The 16,827-nt window shown below is 36.7% G+C and overlaps 3 protein-coding genes across 5 annotated transcripts; 1 reads left to right on the forward strand and 2 right to left on the reverse strand.

The window, feature by feature from the left end:
- Positions 1–4,002: 4,002 nt before the first annotated feature.
- Positions 4,003–5,466, reverse strand: prlh2r (prolactin releasing hormone 2 receptor). The gene has a single exon (XM_056266366.1). The coding sequence runs from the start codon at positions 5,464–5,466 to the stop codon at positions 4,363–4,365; it is 1,104 nt and encodes a 367-aa protein (XP_056122341.1). The 3' UTR covers positions 4,003–4,362.
- A 3,440-nt stretch (positions 5,467–8,906) lies between these two features.
- On the reverse strand, positions 8,907–12,801 carry ccdc32 (coiled-coil domain containing 32). 2 transcript variants are annotated; one of them, XM_056266363.1, is made up of 4 exons: positions 12,743–12,801; positions 12,181–12,404; positions 11,939–12,092; positions 8,907–9,678 (listed from the first exon to the last, which is right to left on the reverse strand). In XM_056266363.1, exons 2-4 carry the CDS (start codon positions 12,395–12,397, stop codon positions 9,513–9,515), a joined length of 537 nt encoding a protein of 178 aa, XP_056122338.1. In that variant the 5' UTR covers positions 12,398–12,404; positions 12,743–12,801; the 3' UTR covers positions 8,907–9,512. The 2 variants fall into 2 exon arrangements, with proteins under 2 accessions (XP_056122338.1, XP_056122337.1); XM_056266362.1 differs by having other exon boundaries at positions 12,652–12,798.
- A 33-nt stretch (positions 12,802–12,834) lies between these two features.
- On the forward strand, positions 12,835–16,778 carry pcmtl (l-isoaspartyl protein carboxyl methyltransferase, like). Of its 2 annotated transcripts, none has more exons than XM_056266360.1 (10): positions 12,835–12,934; positions 13,179–13,258; positions 13,646–13,780; positions 13,941–14,045; positions 14,153–14,184; positions 14,266–14,370; positions 15,437–15,557; positions 15,718–15,803; positions 15,881–16,050; positions 16,176–16,778. In XM_056266360.1, the coding sequence occupies exons 3-10, from the start codon at positions 13,663–13,665 to the stop codon at positions 16,210–16,212; spliced, it is 774 nt and encodes a 257-aa protein (XP_056122335.1). In that variant the 5' UTR covers positions 12,835–12,934; positions 13,179–13,258; positions 13,646–13,662; the 3' UTR covers positions 16,213–16,778. The 2 variants fall into 2 exon arrangements, with proteins under 2 accessions (XP_056122335.1, XP_056122336.1); XM_056266361.1 differs by having other exon boundaries at positions 12,836–12,934; positions 16,140–16,777.
- Positions 16,779–16,827: the final 49 nt, after the last annotated feature.

Raw genomic sequence — 16,827 nt, forward strand, 5'->3', positions numbered from 1 at the left:
TCTACACTCTTAGAAGAAAAGGTTCTATAGAACCTTTTAGGTTTTCGTCAGGAGCTTCATAGAACATTTTAGGGGTTCCCATCACGAGATCATGTTATGGATTTAGTTTAATAACTTGTTAAACATGAAAGTATTATGCAGTCAGTTAAGACTTTTTTCCTATGGAACTGTTTTGGCATAAAGAGTTCCTAAAATTTAGTCAAGAACTCCAGTATTCTATGTTGAACCCTTCACCTGGGTATAGATAGACAGACAGACAGATACAGTAGATAGATAGACAGACAGACAGAAGGACAAAGAGTCTGAAACATCCTTTATCATACTGTAAATCTGAGCAATCTCTTTCTTACCTTGCACCAAGAGACATTATTTATCAAAGCTTATATTTTTATAAGGTAAATATTTAATAGCTTGGTGCCCATGAGTAATCATCGACCGTGGCTCTGTTTTTACACACCTACTTGTCATGAAGGTAATGGATGAACCCAAGCGCAGACAGTATGCAACACTCTCAACATTAATTTATTGACAAAAACAGGGAAAACAAAACCCACGAGGGGGCAAATCAAGACTGGAACAGGAATCACTTAACTAGACTGAGACTTGACAAATAACTAGATGATAAACAAAACAGCAAACATAGATTCAGGATTTCTCTCTGGACAATACTCTTGACAAATACTCACAGGGACTCTCACAAAGTTTCACACGCAGATAAGAATCACAATGAACCAGCACAGGACAGCAAACACAAGGGGATAATAAAGGGAACACTAATGACAAAGACAGGTGAAGCTGACTAGACAAGGACAGGTGAAACTGACTAGACAATAATGACGAGACGAGGATAACAAGGGGGCGGGGTAACGTAACGAGACAACACAAGCACATGGCACAAAACACAAGACCATGTGCTTGCACACAAAACATGATTCTGTCATGATCCTGCCTCAAGACTAGAGAAAATCAAGGACACGAGGGCAGAATCATGACACCTACTAATGCCGTGTGCTGCCATTCTTTAATATTTATTTGACTTTTTTATTTGACTTTTTAGAATTGAATTATTCCAGTGTGCTGAGTCTGGGAGACTGACCTGTAGCAGAACATTTATGTTGAAGTGCTTCACAGTGCATTTTCAAATATGTAAATGTACAAACATTTGATTGGCGTTTCATGGTACATTTATGAAATTCAGAGTTGTTTAAGACAAATGCCCATTTATTTTTGAGACTGCATTTTTGAGTTAACAGAGAACGAATGCAATGAATATGTTATTAAACACCTGATAGCGATTTAATTCCCTCTTAATTACCGTCTGATTTGGCAAATCTCAAGCATGTACTTGGCAGAAGGGCTCTGCAATAATCGCTCATCTTGTTAATGTGTGCTATATTTTATCCCTTATACTCCTGTAGTTTTCTTGACCAAATCCATCATTTTATAGGTCTAGGATTCTGAATAAGAGACACTCAGGAAGTTTGAGAAAAGTCTAAAAGTGTGTAATTGCACCATTTTAGACCAATACTGTACACACAAATTAAACTATGCACATTATTTTCCACATCCTGCTGATTTCAGTGCAAAATTAATAAATGTACGCCTGAGGGCACAGACGACTTAAAGGAAAACTAAAAATAAACCACTAAAAGGTCTTCTGACATTAGAAAAACCATCAGTGGTCTAACACTTATGCTTCATCTGTTTTCTGATGCATAACAATATGAAAGCAGCCAAGTGAATAAAACAAAAAGGGGGGAAGAATGAACAGAAGGTGCCGCAGATGAAAGTACTTTCATAATACAGTATTAGAGAGTCCATGGCCTTTTATGCAGCCTGACAGTGTTTTGTGCATTTTCCTTTGAAGATGGTGAGCAGTAATACCTAAATACTGTGCAGTGTACAAAACACCATCCACACATTCAAGGTCTTTGGGTGTACACTAGACTCCTCATGCACTTCCATGCATAATAAATCTGAGGTAAATTACAATATTAGATGCATTCACTAGCTTTTTGTTTAAAGTATAACAAGCATAATTGCATTAATTAGAAATTACTGAAATGTAAGCGGTTGTGATTTATGTGAGGTCATGAAGTGTGGTGTATGATTTGTTTTTTTTAGATTTTTTATGCTTTTACAGAAATGCGCTCCATAAATGCAGGATGTTTATTAGGTCATTTGCATTTGGCTCATTTACCATCTGCTGAACTAAAGCCACATGAATATATCATATTCATATATGCAAGAAATGGACACATATTATTTATTTAAATCTTTGATAATTATCTAAAAAAAAATCTATATAAATATATGAAAATATTGTAAATCTATTAAATTTATGTAGGCTAATGCAATATCACACAAGCAAGCTCATGCCGCAGGAAATCATAGAGGATGCTCAGATGCCAGTGTTATATAGCCAGTTTTATACAACAGTTCAATAAACAAAAAAATAATAATGTTGAGAACTAACATTTGTGGGATATTATTAGACAAAATTGCCAATTATTTTGTCTGTGTTTGCTCTGCCCAAGCGAATAATTCCAAACAAAGCCCCCACAGAGACTTGCAAGCAACAGTGTTTTGTTTTGTGAAATGCAGCATCAGTGTTTTTTGATTGAATAAATAATAATAAGACTCACTCATAAAAACGATCATATGTTCCTAAATGAATCGGTTCAATGGACTCACTCATGAAAACAGGCACTTGTTTCAAACTGATGTAACCTGCATAAAGAATCATTGAAAAATCCCCCACTGCTAAAGCACAGACTGACTCAAATAAAAAATAAGAAATCATAATAATAATATTTGTAATATATTTTATGTAAAATATTTGGTAGCACTTTACCATGAGGTCCCATTAGTTAATGCATTACCTAACAATAAGTAATACGTATTGATAGTAAATTTAATTAATTGTTAGTTCCTAGTTCGTGTTAGCTCATGTCCATTAGCATTAAATAATGCAAACAACTCTTGATTTTAAAAATGTATTAGTAAATGCTGAAATGAACATGAAGTAAGATTAATAAATGCTTTAGGAGTACCTTTTAATGTTAGTTCATAACTAGTTAACTAATGCAAATGGAACCTTATTAATGTGTTACCAATATTTTATATGTAATGTGTAAACATTACGTATTATCAAAGAATATACTGAGAATGCATACGGTGCTTGCTACACCTTTATTGCATTGAATTTATTATTTGATGTATTACATTGAATTGTATTACAGAGGGGTTTTTGTTTTAAGTAAACCTCTAATGAACACTTGAGTGCAGTGCTTCACATTAAACAAATGGACATACATAATTAATACATTGCCTTAAAATGCCACTAAATGAATACAGAAGCACAATGAGTTTTCTTTTTTTCATAGATACCACCTGTGTGTATTTGTAGTTGGAATAACCCCGTGTAGGAATTTTGATAAACAGTAAGAAACAAATGTAAACTGTTTAAACATGCTCCGATTTTCATGACCTCCAGACCATGCCTAGCCTGGGAAAACCCAGACAACTTCCGGCAAATTTAGATTTGCTCTGAAAGTTAGTCTGGCAAAGGGCTCATTCAAGCTCATTTCCAATCCGCCGAAATCGCGGCACCAATCAGAAACGTTGGGGCGGGCTTTACACGATGACGACAGCGCTGGGATTTTGAAGCAGATTTTGTAGCCTACATTACAAAGATGGATGCCGCCGTCGAACATCACTCGTTCGAATCAGCTATCGCGTCTGTTTTGAGCGATTTGAACGTTTCCTTTTAGTTAAAAACCGAGCAAAGAACAACACTCGGAGATGTTTCTGCCGCTCTGCATACGTCATCTCCTTCATCGCTCTGATTGGTTTTAGGTCTATCCGCGACGTCCGTTGGTGACGCCCCTCTGGAAATGATTTGTCTATGACGCTTTGCCAGACCATAACTCAGTTACAACTGAGAATGGTCTGGTTTTAACCAGGCTAGACCATGCCGACAAAAAGTTATGGAATTCATGTACGAATATAGCGCACAAACGAATTAGACGAAGAGCAGGCCAAAATGGACGTGAGGCTATATCTCTGCAAAGCTTTAGCATATTCACACACAACTTGGTACAAGTCATCACAAGCATGACCTGAGGGTACACAAGTAGCTTTGGCACAGCGCCATCTACTGGTCAAGAGATATGAAAAATTGGTTCACATGTTTAACATTTCTAGCAGATACATACATTTTCCCTCAGGGCTCAATGAAGATGTTCATATAGCTTTAAGAAAAGAGTCATTGGTTTAACAAAACAGTTGTGATGGTACAGAATTTGCCTTCAGGCTGTTCAGTTCTAGCACCTAAAGAAGCAACAACTGTGTGGTGAAGATTCAATCTTGTGAAATCTTACTAATGGCCATGGGAATGTCAGCTAGAGTACTAGAAGTATTCATGCGGATCATTCGGCTGGAGGTTGTGAGGCTGCTCTGAGTACGACGCGGTTTTCTTCTTTGAAATATGTTCTGGCATAGATATGACAGGAACTTCTTGTGAAGAGAAGCATAAATGAAGGGGTTGTAGCAAGCCGAGCTCATGGCTAACAAGTGGCAGGACACCTGTATCACATTGACGTGATTCTTGCTCAGGATGGCGAAGTCGGTGTCCAGGTCGCGAATGAGGTTGACTACCTGCAAGGGGAGCCAGGAGAACGCGAATGACAGCACAGACACCAGGAGGAGACGAAAAGTCTTGCGCCTCTTGCGCCCCCACTTTTCCTGGTTGGAAGGTGTAGCGGCCATGAGCCGAGTAGCTCTGTGCTGCAGGTGGCAGGAGATTGCACAGTAGGAAATGGAAACTGCTGCTAGAGGAACAAAATAGGAAAGAAGCAGGAAGAAACATGAATATATTAGACGACCGAGCTCCTGCCCGTGCCAGAACTCCTCACAAACTGCCATTTCGTGGCCAGTTGCACTCAGATCCAGGTACACCGTGTGCAAAGCAGTGGGGGTGGACATTGCCAAAGCACAGAGCCATACGCTGACCACCAACCAGACGCAGAAGGAACGACCCCCTCGCCGCCGAATAGGGTAGGCAACCACCACATATCGGTCCACCGCAATGGCGGTTAATGACAGGACTGCCGCAAACGCAGTCGCAGTCTGCATCAGGGTAACAAAATGACACATGAACTGTCCGAAAACCCAACCGCGCTCATCAAAGGCGTAAAACGCGGTCAGGGGAACACAGAACAGGCACATAACCAGGTCAACCAGGGCCAGGTTTCCGATGAGGAAGTTTGTGGTGCTGTGAAGTTTCTTGTTCAGTCCGATGTGGATGAGGAGGAGAAGATTTCCAGAGCACGCTACCAGGACTAGCACTGCATAAAGAGGGATGAAGAGCGGCTTCAGGTCCATCAGGAGCTGGAGTCCACTGAACGATGACGCAGATGCATCTAAAGACATGTTTCTCCACGAATCGTTATGGAGATAGTCCATGGTGTGATGACAGCAAACAGACACCTGTTTGAAATAAATTGAATAGAACTGTAAACAATGTATATATAAACTTTAATTTTATATACACTCATTTGGAATTTTGAGGCAAGCGTTTTTTTAAGAAATAGTTTTATTCAGCAAGGATGTACTGTATATATCAGAAGTGAAATGTCAGTGAAGACATTCACATAAATGCTGTTCTTCTGAACTTTCGATTCATCAAAGAATCTAGAAAAAACTGTTTTCAACATTGATAATAATCAAGTCAGCGTATTAGAATAAGGATCTGAGGATCATGTGACATTGAAGACTGAAGTAAGGATTTGCCATCACAGGAATAATGATGTATATGTATTATGTACTATGATGTATGAAATATGTGATCCTGGATCACAAAACCAGTCACAAGTAGCACGGGTATATTTGTGGCAATAATATGGGTTATTTTTCTTTTATGCCAAAAATCATTAGGATATTAAGAAAATATCATGTTCCATTAGGATATTTTGTAAATTTCCTTCCATAAATATATAAAACATTTATTTTTGTGAGTGAATAATAAATCGCGATTTTCTCAATGTTTCAATTTTTTTGAACCCTCAGATTCCATATTTTCAAATAGTTGTATCTCGGCCAAATATTGTCCTGTCCTAACAAACCATACATCAATTGAAAGCTTATTTATTAAGATTTCAGAATATGTATACATTGACCCATGTGACTGGTTTTGTGGTCCAGGGTCACATATGATGTATTGCCTAGACAAACCGATGAACGACATGATTAAAATGATTATTATTGATATTCATAATTTTGGATATTGCTTATAGGCAATTTAAATAGGAAGTTTAACAATCTTCTAAATGTCTTGAATTTTACTGTTTTCATGCTGTTGGCAGCTAATAATTCACCACACAAAACACACTGTGGTCAGCTACATGTAAACTCACATTTAATTTAGTCCGGGTTGTATTTTCTTTAACCTTGCAGAGTTTTGTCAGAAAAGATCTGCGACCCATTTTTGAGAACCAATGCTGAAGCATTTTGGTCAGAAACAAATTCAGTACCTCTTTAGATCTAAATGCCCTTTGTGAAATAAACACAGATCACTACACACTACAGCGGACCGGATTGGATGGATTATTTGTGTGTAATTTAAAGTGGATACGTACTCTATGTCTCTAGAACAAGACCAATCTTTTATATAAAGGAAAGACTTAAATGGCAAAGTAATCTACAACTATATGATTAAATGAACAGACCATGGTGTATTGCAGAAAACATAGCAAGTAAATCTTCTCTTTGATCGGTTCTCTGACCTCACATAAGTGACAAGATGTACAAATATCATCTTGACGTGATTCGTGACTGTGCTCTATTATTTTTGACTTCAATCATTGCAAGATTCGACACAAGAGATAGCAAAACGTTTAAGTCTTTCATCATTTTCTGAAATCTACGGTGCATTAGGTGTACCGAGGTGGAACCACTTTTATCTCTTTGAAATAAAATTCCATGAACAGCCATTTGAACGTACTTGTGAGTAAGAAGTCACTTTAAATTGGCTAAGACTGAATAACTTCAGCAGGCATTTTGGCTTCTATCTGTTAGAGGACCCTTACAATATGTTAGATGCTCAGACTTAAGTGTTCAGAGGATAAATGGAATAAGAAGAAATAATAGAACAAGAAAACACACACATCAGAGCCTGCTTATTATTTCAGCTAATTTAATGGCTTTTTCTGTTTGCTGAAAAGCCATTAACAGGTTGAAATAACAGCAGTTTCCATTCGTTCATACACCTGAACATGAACAGAACATTGTGAGACTGGCAAAGTCCTGCATGTTGCATTCGATTAGAAATACAGTGATTGAGATCTGTTCTGTTGGATCATCACAGAATGATGCTGCTTCCCACCAAATTATATGAATAGCAGTAGGCTACACCTCAAGTCTAAATGAAGAAGACAGCAGTTACATTACTAAGATCCTTCTCTCAGCACGAGAGAGAGGCAATTTAACCGTTGTAATGGTGGAGTCATTGCCCACAACCCTAAAAGTCAGATTCAATTCAATAGGCTACTGTAACTCATGAGTGTGAGATAAGCAACGAGAGCCTGACTTCACATATTTTCCTCTGATGATAAATGAGTTTAGAGGACGAAACACTCCATTGGATGAATGAAATTATAATGATTGATGAGCAATTATTTAATCTAACATCCATCAAATCCATGTTTTCAAGTTCAAAATATGCTTAGGCTACAATAAAGATACGACTGTAATTCTGCATATTTGCATTTACAGACACATTGATTTACTGATTAATCAATTAAAAATCCTTGCAACATTGTCTGATTGTTTAGTATGATTTAGCTAATTAAAACATTATTGCGATACACACACAGCATTATTTCAATAACGATGAATTGCCCACCTTTGTCCTCTTGATCACTTCTTCAGTGGATGTTGCATGATCCAAAAGCACTTAGCCTACTCTATAAAAGGATACAGGTAAGACTTCTTCACAGACTGAGTAAATCACTACGTTGTCTATTAAATGCGACCCGTGTAAATGTCCCTCTTGGAAGCTTCACAACTTGTGTAGGCTATCCATTCGGCGCGAAGATCGCCACCAGACACGCGCATCCTTCTACACGTCAATGCGCACAAGTGTGAGGACCCTTCAGTAACGACCAGCCTGCTTACATAATCCAACATTGTTCCAACACGATTTCAGACCTCATCTGCTAAATGAATGTAACCAAATAAATTAAATCGACAAAAATAAGAACCAATTAAGAACAAAGTTAAATAAAAAAATAATTTCATTAAAAATGAACACATTTAAATAAAATACAATAAAAAATAAAAAAGTCAAATCTAGTGAGCTGCCTGCCATGACACTTTTTGGACCTCATAGCTGCGTTTTTTAACGAATCGAGCATTTCTAATGTCCAACGTGCTTTCTTAGCGCAGCAGCTCGCGAGGTTTTGAGACATAACCAAGTTTTCGTAATGTATTACCCTTACAAATAAATAAATAATGAGACACTGAAAACGGACGTCAAAAGAGACGTTGACCAATGTTAGCTTTTCTCCCCAAGCTTCATTAATGTATCGAGGAAGGCAATCAAAATATTGTAAACTACCTCAACAACAACTTATGATGTTGAGGAAGAAACTGGAAGCAGAAAACATACATTTTAATAATAAATATAGTACTCATGCAATAAATAATTGTACACACACAATATGGATAACATTTTATATATAATTAAAGAGGTCAGCTGAGGAACACAGCAATAATGCTTCCAGAATAAAATGACAGGAATGCCCTAAAGTGGTGACTCATCCATATTCAACAATAGGGACATCTATTGGTTACTGCTGGGCAAACATATCAGTATGCATCACTACAAAGGTCACAAAGGAATCTCATTATGGCTCCTTCATAGTTTTTATTATCCTTTTAGATAAACGAACAGTTACTAACATGTTTAAAAACACTTAACATTCTCTACTCATGTTTAATTTAGTCCACTAACCTACATTTAAATTCAGGAGAATGTTCACATCCCAGAAATTTGATTATCAATTCATACAAATGCGTAAATTAAATAATGTAATGAAAAAATTTAATGTTTGGATTAGTGTATACAAGTTTCAATACTACAGGAAAGGAGTAAGTAAATAGCAAAAAATTCACAAGTTAATAATAAAATGCATTTGATGATACATAAATGGAATGTTTCATGATAACGTAGTGAAGTTCTTCTGGCTGTTTCTTGTACTTCTGAAATGTCTCCAAGATAGAGATTTTATTTTTTTTAATCACTCGTGTATTTTTTTTCAATATGAGGATACAGTAATGTACCTTGAATTGAAAACTGGATTAAGGGAGACAAACAACCGAAGACACCTTCATTTATCTATGTGAAACAAATGATCCCATAAATGGATCATAATTTAGTTGCTTTCCACAACAATAGCCCATATACTCTTAATTCTCCTAATACTGCAGGTCAGGTTATCGCTGGAATGTGATTATTTCTCTGGGCTTGGGCACTCTTCATCCTCACATGGCTTGTCAGTTTGGGCTGAGCTAGCAAGAGCTTCACTGTTCTGTGTGGGCAAAAGAAGTAACTCCAGCTCCTCTGCATTGATGGCCACCCTTTCAGGAGACATCCAGCGCTTAAACTGCTCCAAAGCACTGCATGAAAGACAACACTGAATAATTACATGCACACTAAAATCATTTGACCATAGAAATAAATGGTATTTGTTCAACATAATCAGAATGAATGGCTCCTAAAATCTTGACCCAAGTCCTAATTATTAATAAAACAGGCTCTTAAAACAAACATGGGAGTTATATGTGGGCATCGTATCTGGCTTAGTAGCAAAACATATTTTGCACTTGTTATAGGCGATGTTGGTTCACAGACTCAATCCAAGAGTAAGTCAGCAACAGAATGGTTAGAGCAGAATAAATTCAGTTTTTTAGATTGGCCAAGTCAGATCCTGACCTTCCCCTGACATTTTACTGTGTAATCTAAAGTACTCCATTCCAGTGAGAAATTCAAGAAATTATATATGCTGAAACAGTCTGGTATGGAGGAATGGCCCTATTTTTGTAAGAGTAAATATGCAGAGGTTATAGTCAACATCACACAATTATTCCATTAATTTATGCCTTTTCTCAGTAAAAGGCACTGTTACATGCACGATTGTTATATATATTACACTGTGCTAAGATTTAGAAAGAAGTCTCTTATGCTCAACAAGGCTGCATTTTTTTAATCAAAAATACAGTAAAAAAAAAAAACATTGTGATTGTGAAATATTATTACAGTTTTAAAATATATTTTAAAATAAAGCTGAATTTTCAGCAGCCATTACCTAAAGGGTAACTAAACCCTAAAACAACTTTTTTTTAAAGTTAATGATCTATAAGACTGGGGGTTTATTAATGCTGTTCATTGATTCGAGGACATTTGAGTTTAAAGTGTTTTAATTCTACAATATATGGTTTGAAAACGTCTGAGTGCTGCCCTCTTCAAGTTGAACGGTGGCTACTGCAGTTGAATTTTCCTATTGGATGTAGTGGTACTGCGTGATGTAAGCAGGTACCAGCTCACAACACCCTTGCCTACAGAGAGATGCAGGTCTCAGGTGCACGCCCCCGCCCTTCTAAAAGATCTGAGACCAACCTTAGGTCTGTATTCTAAAACATTCATGAATTACAACCATTTAAGTTTGGATAGTTCATTTTCAAGTCTATGCTCAAAAAAGGGGGTGACAGTAAGTAAAGTGTTACAAGTGTGAACGCTGCGAATTGCAAATTGAGATGTTTGCAACATTGATTTGTAGTGCTAGTGTGCCTCCACGAACAGGGTTGGAAAACACTGCTCTAGTATTATCCAGACCAGAAGTTAGTTATGCAGAACCACAGCGCCATATGTGACAGCAGTTAGTAAGAAATACTACAGAAATTATCAAATGTAAAAATATAACACTGCATAGCCTTCACTGTATGAATTAACATACATTGATCTTTATTAAAGCTACAAACTGATTTTCTCCTCTTTTTTTTTCTTTTTTTTTTACATTATGACATAGACAGCAGACCATTTATTAGGCTGCTGTCTCTTTACGACATAATGCATGGGTCCAATATACCAAATACTTTGAATATACTGGTGCACATGTGATTTTTTCCACAGCTTCTTACCTTCACTTTAAACATAAGTGACTGTGTCCGTGAATACTTGCCAAGACTGGCATTTTGATATTATTCTGTGTATTTGACCGTTATCACAATATTGCGCTTTATAGCTCTTTTTAACATCAAGCACATCCTGTGCTTTATTTTCTCATTCATTCATGTTTCTTTATTGCTCTAACCTGTCAGTAACTTAAGCAGTAATACACTGCATGGATAAAGTATTTACATACCAGTTCTACGAGAGGGAAAAACAGGTAGTGGAAGCAGAGATTCTGCACACAACATGGCTCTTATTAAAACACTGTCATTATTAAAGGATCGGTCCAAATATAATGAGGAATAGTACCAATATTAACAGCACGACCTCATCCTAATATGTTGATTCGGTGCTCAAGAAACATTTTTTTAATATTACCAATGTTGAAAACAGCTGTGCTGCTTAATATTTTATAGAAACCACGATGCATTTTTTCCCAGAATTCTTTGATTCTGTTTCATTTATTTGAAATAGATATATTTTGTAACATTATAAATGGATTTGTCACTTTTGATTAACTTAATGCATCCTTGTTGAATAAAGTATAATGATGTAATAAAAAAAATTCTAATTGTAATTAAGAGAGATGTTATTCAAATTGGTTATAATTTAACAATTAAAGTGAGCTGAATGATATAAGTTGAATTTGTACAATACGTGTAGACAATGATAAGCGAGGGTGAATAGTTCAAGATGTCTCATCCTAACCTCTGATCGAAGTTTCCTTCCTGGAACAGTTCTGAGGTTTGGGCATCATGGAGGAATCTATCCCAGCATTCCTTTTTAGCCTGGGACAAGGAACGGAGCATTTCCCTTGATGTAACTTCATTTGATTGTCCCTTGATCCTCTTCAATCGATTTTCTGTACAGTAGGAACATAACACGCTCTTAGAGAACAAATGAACAGGCCATATTTAAATAACATGATTATCAAATGCAATTCCCTGTACCTAAACTGGCAATGTAAATGTCCGAGTCAGCCATTGGTTCCCAGGGGCTGAAAGATGCTCTGGGGGAGTTTGTATGTGGGTTGCCTGGTGAGGAAGGCTCAAATGAGTCTGTAAATTGCCCACCATCCTGTTCCTGAGGCTCTGGGAGACTTGAGCAGATCTCAGACCACAGTTCTCCACTAGATCGAGCCGCATGGATTTCGATGTCGTCAATCATCACGTTTCTGAATGAAAAATCAGTTATAAACAAACTCGCGTGTTATACATGGGATATCAACAATCATGGGTTAGAAATGAAAAAGGCAGCCCTGTCAAGTTTTCTGTGACTATTTTCTGTGTTCATTTGCTGGTTGTTTACATAGCAAGGTCTCAAAAATCTTAACGACTGTTGACATTACAAGCTCTTAAGCAAGCCCGTATAATGGAGCTGTAGAAAATTATCAATCTTAAAACTAAAGCAGTGGTGCCTACCTTAAAGTACAATGCTCTCAACGCAGCACAGACCTAAAATTACACATTAAAAAGAGAAATAAATTCAAGCGTTAGCATGTAAATCCCATACTTCTGATAGCTTTGCCTTCTCTGCTACGGAGATGCACGAGCACGTAACCGGCAGGGATTACCCATCGAATATGATTGGCCGTCACACCTGTCCGTCAATACTTCCGTGAATACGATTGGTCGAAAAGATACGTTTCGAAACGCTACTTCCGTTTACTTCTTCAGCACGTTGACATCGGGTCGAATTTTACAAGTAAGACATTTGATCTGTCTTGACAGTTCTGCATTTAGTCTATCTAGCATTTTAAAACAATATAGTGTGTAAACTTGTACTTGAGGTGCTGCATATTGTTCTTTTTATTGCTCTTTAATGTTTTAGTTGTGCAATAAGAAAACTACGTATAACATTTTAAAGCCCAGTTTGTTGCGTATAGAATAATATTCGGTTATTTCCGGTTATTTCACTGTCTATTTGCTGTCTGGCTTGCAACATTTAGGTCAGATCCGATTCTCCCGTTTGTTGACCTGAATCAAGGACGCATGTTGGACGCATCAGTGGTCTGAGGTCTAAAGACAGGTATCCAGACATTAAAGCTATTAAAATGAGCAAACACAGTATAACATGCATCACAAATTCAATTAACGTACTCGTTTAGTTTTTCATTTACACAAACATCATGCATATCCTTTTAACAACTCTCAATGTACCCTGCTGGGGAAAAAAGCCTAGGTTTGCTGCTTTTATTCTTCCCAGCTAGGTGAGACTGCTCTTGGCTGGATTAAAAGGGGATTTATAGACTTTGTAGACCAGCTTGGCAAAGAATAAGTTGTTTAAGTTGGTTCTTTTTTCAGCAGGGTAATAACTGAAGACTCAAGTCAGGTGTATCTCAGAGTGAACAGACTGTCCGGACATGAAAGTTATTTTTGTGGAATGAACAAGAAATAAAAATGTGATTTGTTGCAGGCGGTGCCAGTCAGGCAATGCAGACTGTGCTCAGACTGGCAGCAGTAGCGGTCCCTATGGGTTTGCTGCTCTCCAGAACCATGGCATGGATCTCTAGTGGCAAAACACATATAGAGCTCATCACTCGCTTGAGAGGTTAGTGGAGAGATATATGTATAAATAGACAGAGACATAGATAGTCATATAAAAACAATACTGGGATGTTATTGTACATATGTATGTCAATACGCAGATTTATGTAATTTAATGGATATAGATTTACTAGCATAGAGTTTAATGTGTTTTTCTGTGACAGATCATGGAGTCATCCACAGTGACCGAGTGTTTAATGCTATGCTTGCCACCGATAGAGGGATTTATTCCAGAGACCACCCTTATGCTGATTCTCCCCAGTCCATAGGTGATTTTTTCAACAGCAGGCATGTTGGTTTCAAAATAGATGAAATAAACTGAAAAGAGTGCAGAGCCATTTTTCACTTACACATTGTTTTTTTTTTCTCTATAAAGGATTCAAGGCTACAATCAGTGCCCCTCATATGGTAGGTCAGACAAACCCTTCTAAAAGTAGATGTAACTGTCATATTTAATATGTTCTAATGAATGAATGATTGCTTGTGTAGCATGCACATGCTCTTGAGGTTCTCAGTGACAAGTTAAAAGAGGGAGCCTCAGCCCTGGATGTGGGTTCAGGAAGTGGATATCTCACTGCATGCTTTGCCAGAATGGTGAGTGCAGTCTTGTTTCAGCATGTCATTAAAGTTTTTAATATCATTTTTGTTTTTTTATCCCCCCATTTTTTATAAAAATAAATACCTGTTGCAAATGATCAGAAAAAGAATAAATATACAGTATATTAGTCCTATATATACAGTACCGGTCAAAAGTTTGGAAGCATTACTATTTTTAATGTTTTTGAAAGAAGTCTCTTATGCTCATCAAGCCTGCATTTATTTAAAAAATACAGAAAAAACAGTAATATTGTGAAATATTATTACAATTCAAAATAATGGTTTTCTATTTTAATATATTTTAAAATATAATTTATTTATGTGATGCAAAGCTGAATTTTCATCAGCCATATTACTCCAGTCTTCAGTGTCACATGATTCTTCCGAAATCATTCTAATATGCTTATTTGATACTTTGTTATGATCAGTTGTGCTGCTTTTTTTTTTGGAACCTGTGATACTTTTTTAAGGATTAGTTAAATAGAACAGGATTTATTCAAAATAGATTTTTTTCTAACAATATAAATCTTCACTATCACTTTTAATCAATTTGACACATCCTTGCTGAATAAAAGTATTAATTTAAAAATATATATATTTTTAAATTACTGAAAAAATACTTGTGTATAATTGTTATTCATCAAAGATTTCTGAAAAAAGCATCACAATATATATATATATATATATATATATATATATATATAAAATATTAAGCAGCACAACTGCTTCCAACATTGATAATAAATCAGCATATTAGAACGATTTCTGAAGGATCATGTGACACTATGGACTGGATTAATGGCTGATGAAAATTCTGCTTGTTCGGATCACAGAAATACATTTTAAGTATATTAAAATAGAAATATTTCACAATATTTTTTTAACAAATAAATGCAGGCTTGATGAGCATAAGAGACTTCTTTCAAAAACGTTAAAAATAGTAATGTTTCCAAACTTTTGACCGGTACTGTATATAGAATTATAAACCCATAAACCACCCATCAGTGCTTATATATTATGTTATATATGTTTTTCAAGATGTTTAACAATGTTTATACTGCAGGTAGGGCCCTCTGGAAAGGTAGTGGGAATTGAGCACATAGATGAGCTGGTGCAAGCCTCTATGAAAAATGTCCAGGCGGACGATCCAGAATTGCTTTCCTCTGGACGAATTAAATTAATGGGTGAGGGATTCAAATAATAGATTCAAATGAATTGTGTTATTTCTTATCCATAGAAGCACAAACATTGCCAAATTTACTTGTTTGTTTGCATTTTATGAATATTGCTATTGAAATTACAAGAATGTTTTAAATATTTTTTTGTGTTGTGCCTTTTTTGCAGTGGGTGATGGACGGTTAGGTTTTCCTGATGAAGCCCCCTATGATGCCATTCATGTTGGAGCAGCTGCTCCTACACTCCCTAAAGCTGTATGCACATTATGCATTTGATTTAATTGTTGCTTATACAGCCTGCAGTGGTCTGATTTAAACATGTGCATCAACAGCTTCTGGAACAGTTGAAACCAGGTGGGAGACTTGTTTTGCCTGTGGGCCCGGAGGGTGGAAGCCAAGTTCTCGAGCAGTATGACCGTCAGAGCGATGGCACTTTCCTCAGGAAAGCGCTGATGGGTGTGGTTTATGTCCCACTGACAGACAAACACCACCAGTGGCCAAGGTATGTATTAGTCCTTATGAGATGAATCAGATTCAGAACGCAGTGATTTATATTGCACTGTAGCTCATCTCATTTGTTTCTCTTCCCAGTGATGAGCTCTGATTGCAGTATGGTTCCCCCTGCAGGAGATGGCGCTGGTGCTGTGGTTCAGCAAGCCCTTAGTGCTGAGGGAAGGCCTCTCATCCCATCTCACCTGCTGCCTAGCAACACACTCGTCTGGATCGTTCGGATTCTTGACTAAAAACTGAAGTTGAAATGCAGCAGTAGATTGAAATTAATGCTGTAATTTCTGAGGTGGTGTCCCTCCCTTCACATACTTAAACTGAGGGAGCAAGACCTTCCATATCTAAGGCTTGTGATCTCAGTGTGCTTCATAAGTGGCTATGTGTTCAGCTTTAACATACTAGACAGCAAGAAGTAATCAAAATAGAGTGCAGTTCTAAATGTAACTGCTACCATGCTACCTTTTGATGAATTATTTTGATGTCTCACTGCTCACTCAGTTTACATGTCAAGGCTTAAATAAATGGGAAACAAAAATACTTTTAGCTATTGAAATTAAGAATGAGTTTAAAAATGTATTCTCTTTTTTTCTTTTTAATTCTGTGTCAGATCAGAGTCAGATGTTTAGTTGAAGTGTTTCTGTTGTCTAATCAGCTGTGTAATTTGACAAATTTAATTAATCTAAGAAATGTTGTAGTAATGTACACAATTAAATGTAAACACAACTAGGCATTGTGGGTTTTTTTCACAAATTGATAAAGCTGTCAGAATACT

This window comes from Rhinichthys klamathensis, unplaced genomic scaffold (assembly GCF_029890125.1).
Source record: "Rhinichthys klamathensis goyatoka isolate OS25496 unplaced genomic scaffold, OSU_Roscu_1.1 h1tg000247l_1, whole genome shotgun sequence".
NCBI lineage: Eukaryota > Metazoa > Chordata > Actinopteri > Cypriniformes > Leuciscidae > Rhinichthys > Rhinichthys klamathensis.

Bases quoted from the DNA above. Each gene is read 5' to 3' on its own strand.
- prlh2r (XM_056266366.1), bottom strand. From the start codon at position 5,466: ATGGACTATCTCCATAACGATTCGTGGAGAAACATGTCTTTAGATGCA.
- ccdc32 (XM_056266363.1), bottom strand. From the start codon at position 12,397: ATGATTGACGACATCGAAATCCATGCGGCTCGATCTAGTGGAGAACTG. The intron at 12,093-12,180 runs GTACAGGGAATT...CCTACTGTACAG, and splicing joins CATTTACATTGCCAGTTTAG to AAAATCGATTGAAGAGGATC. The intron at 9,679-11,938 runs GTTAGGATGAGA...TCTTTCATGCAG, and splicing joins GAAGGAAACTTCGATCAGAG to TGCTTTGGAGCAGTTTAAGC.
- pcmtl (XM_056266360.1), top strand. From the start codon at position 13,663: ATGCAGACTGTGCTCAGACTGGCAGCAGTAGCGGTCCCTATGGGTTTG. The intron at 15,558-15,717 runs GTGAGGGATTCA...CCTTTTTTGCAG, and splicing joins TGGACGAATTAAATTAATGG to TGGGTGATGGACGGTTAGGT. The intron at 16,051-16,175 runs GTATGTATTAGT...TTCCCCCTGCAG, and splicing joins AAACACCACCAGTGGCCAAG to GAGATGGCGCTGGTGCTGTG.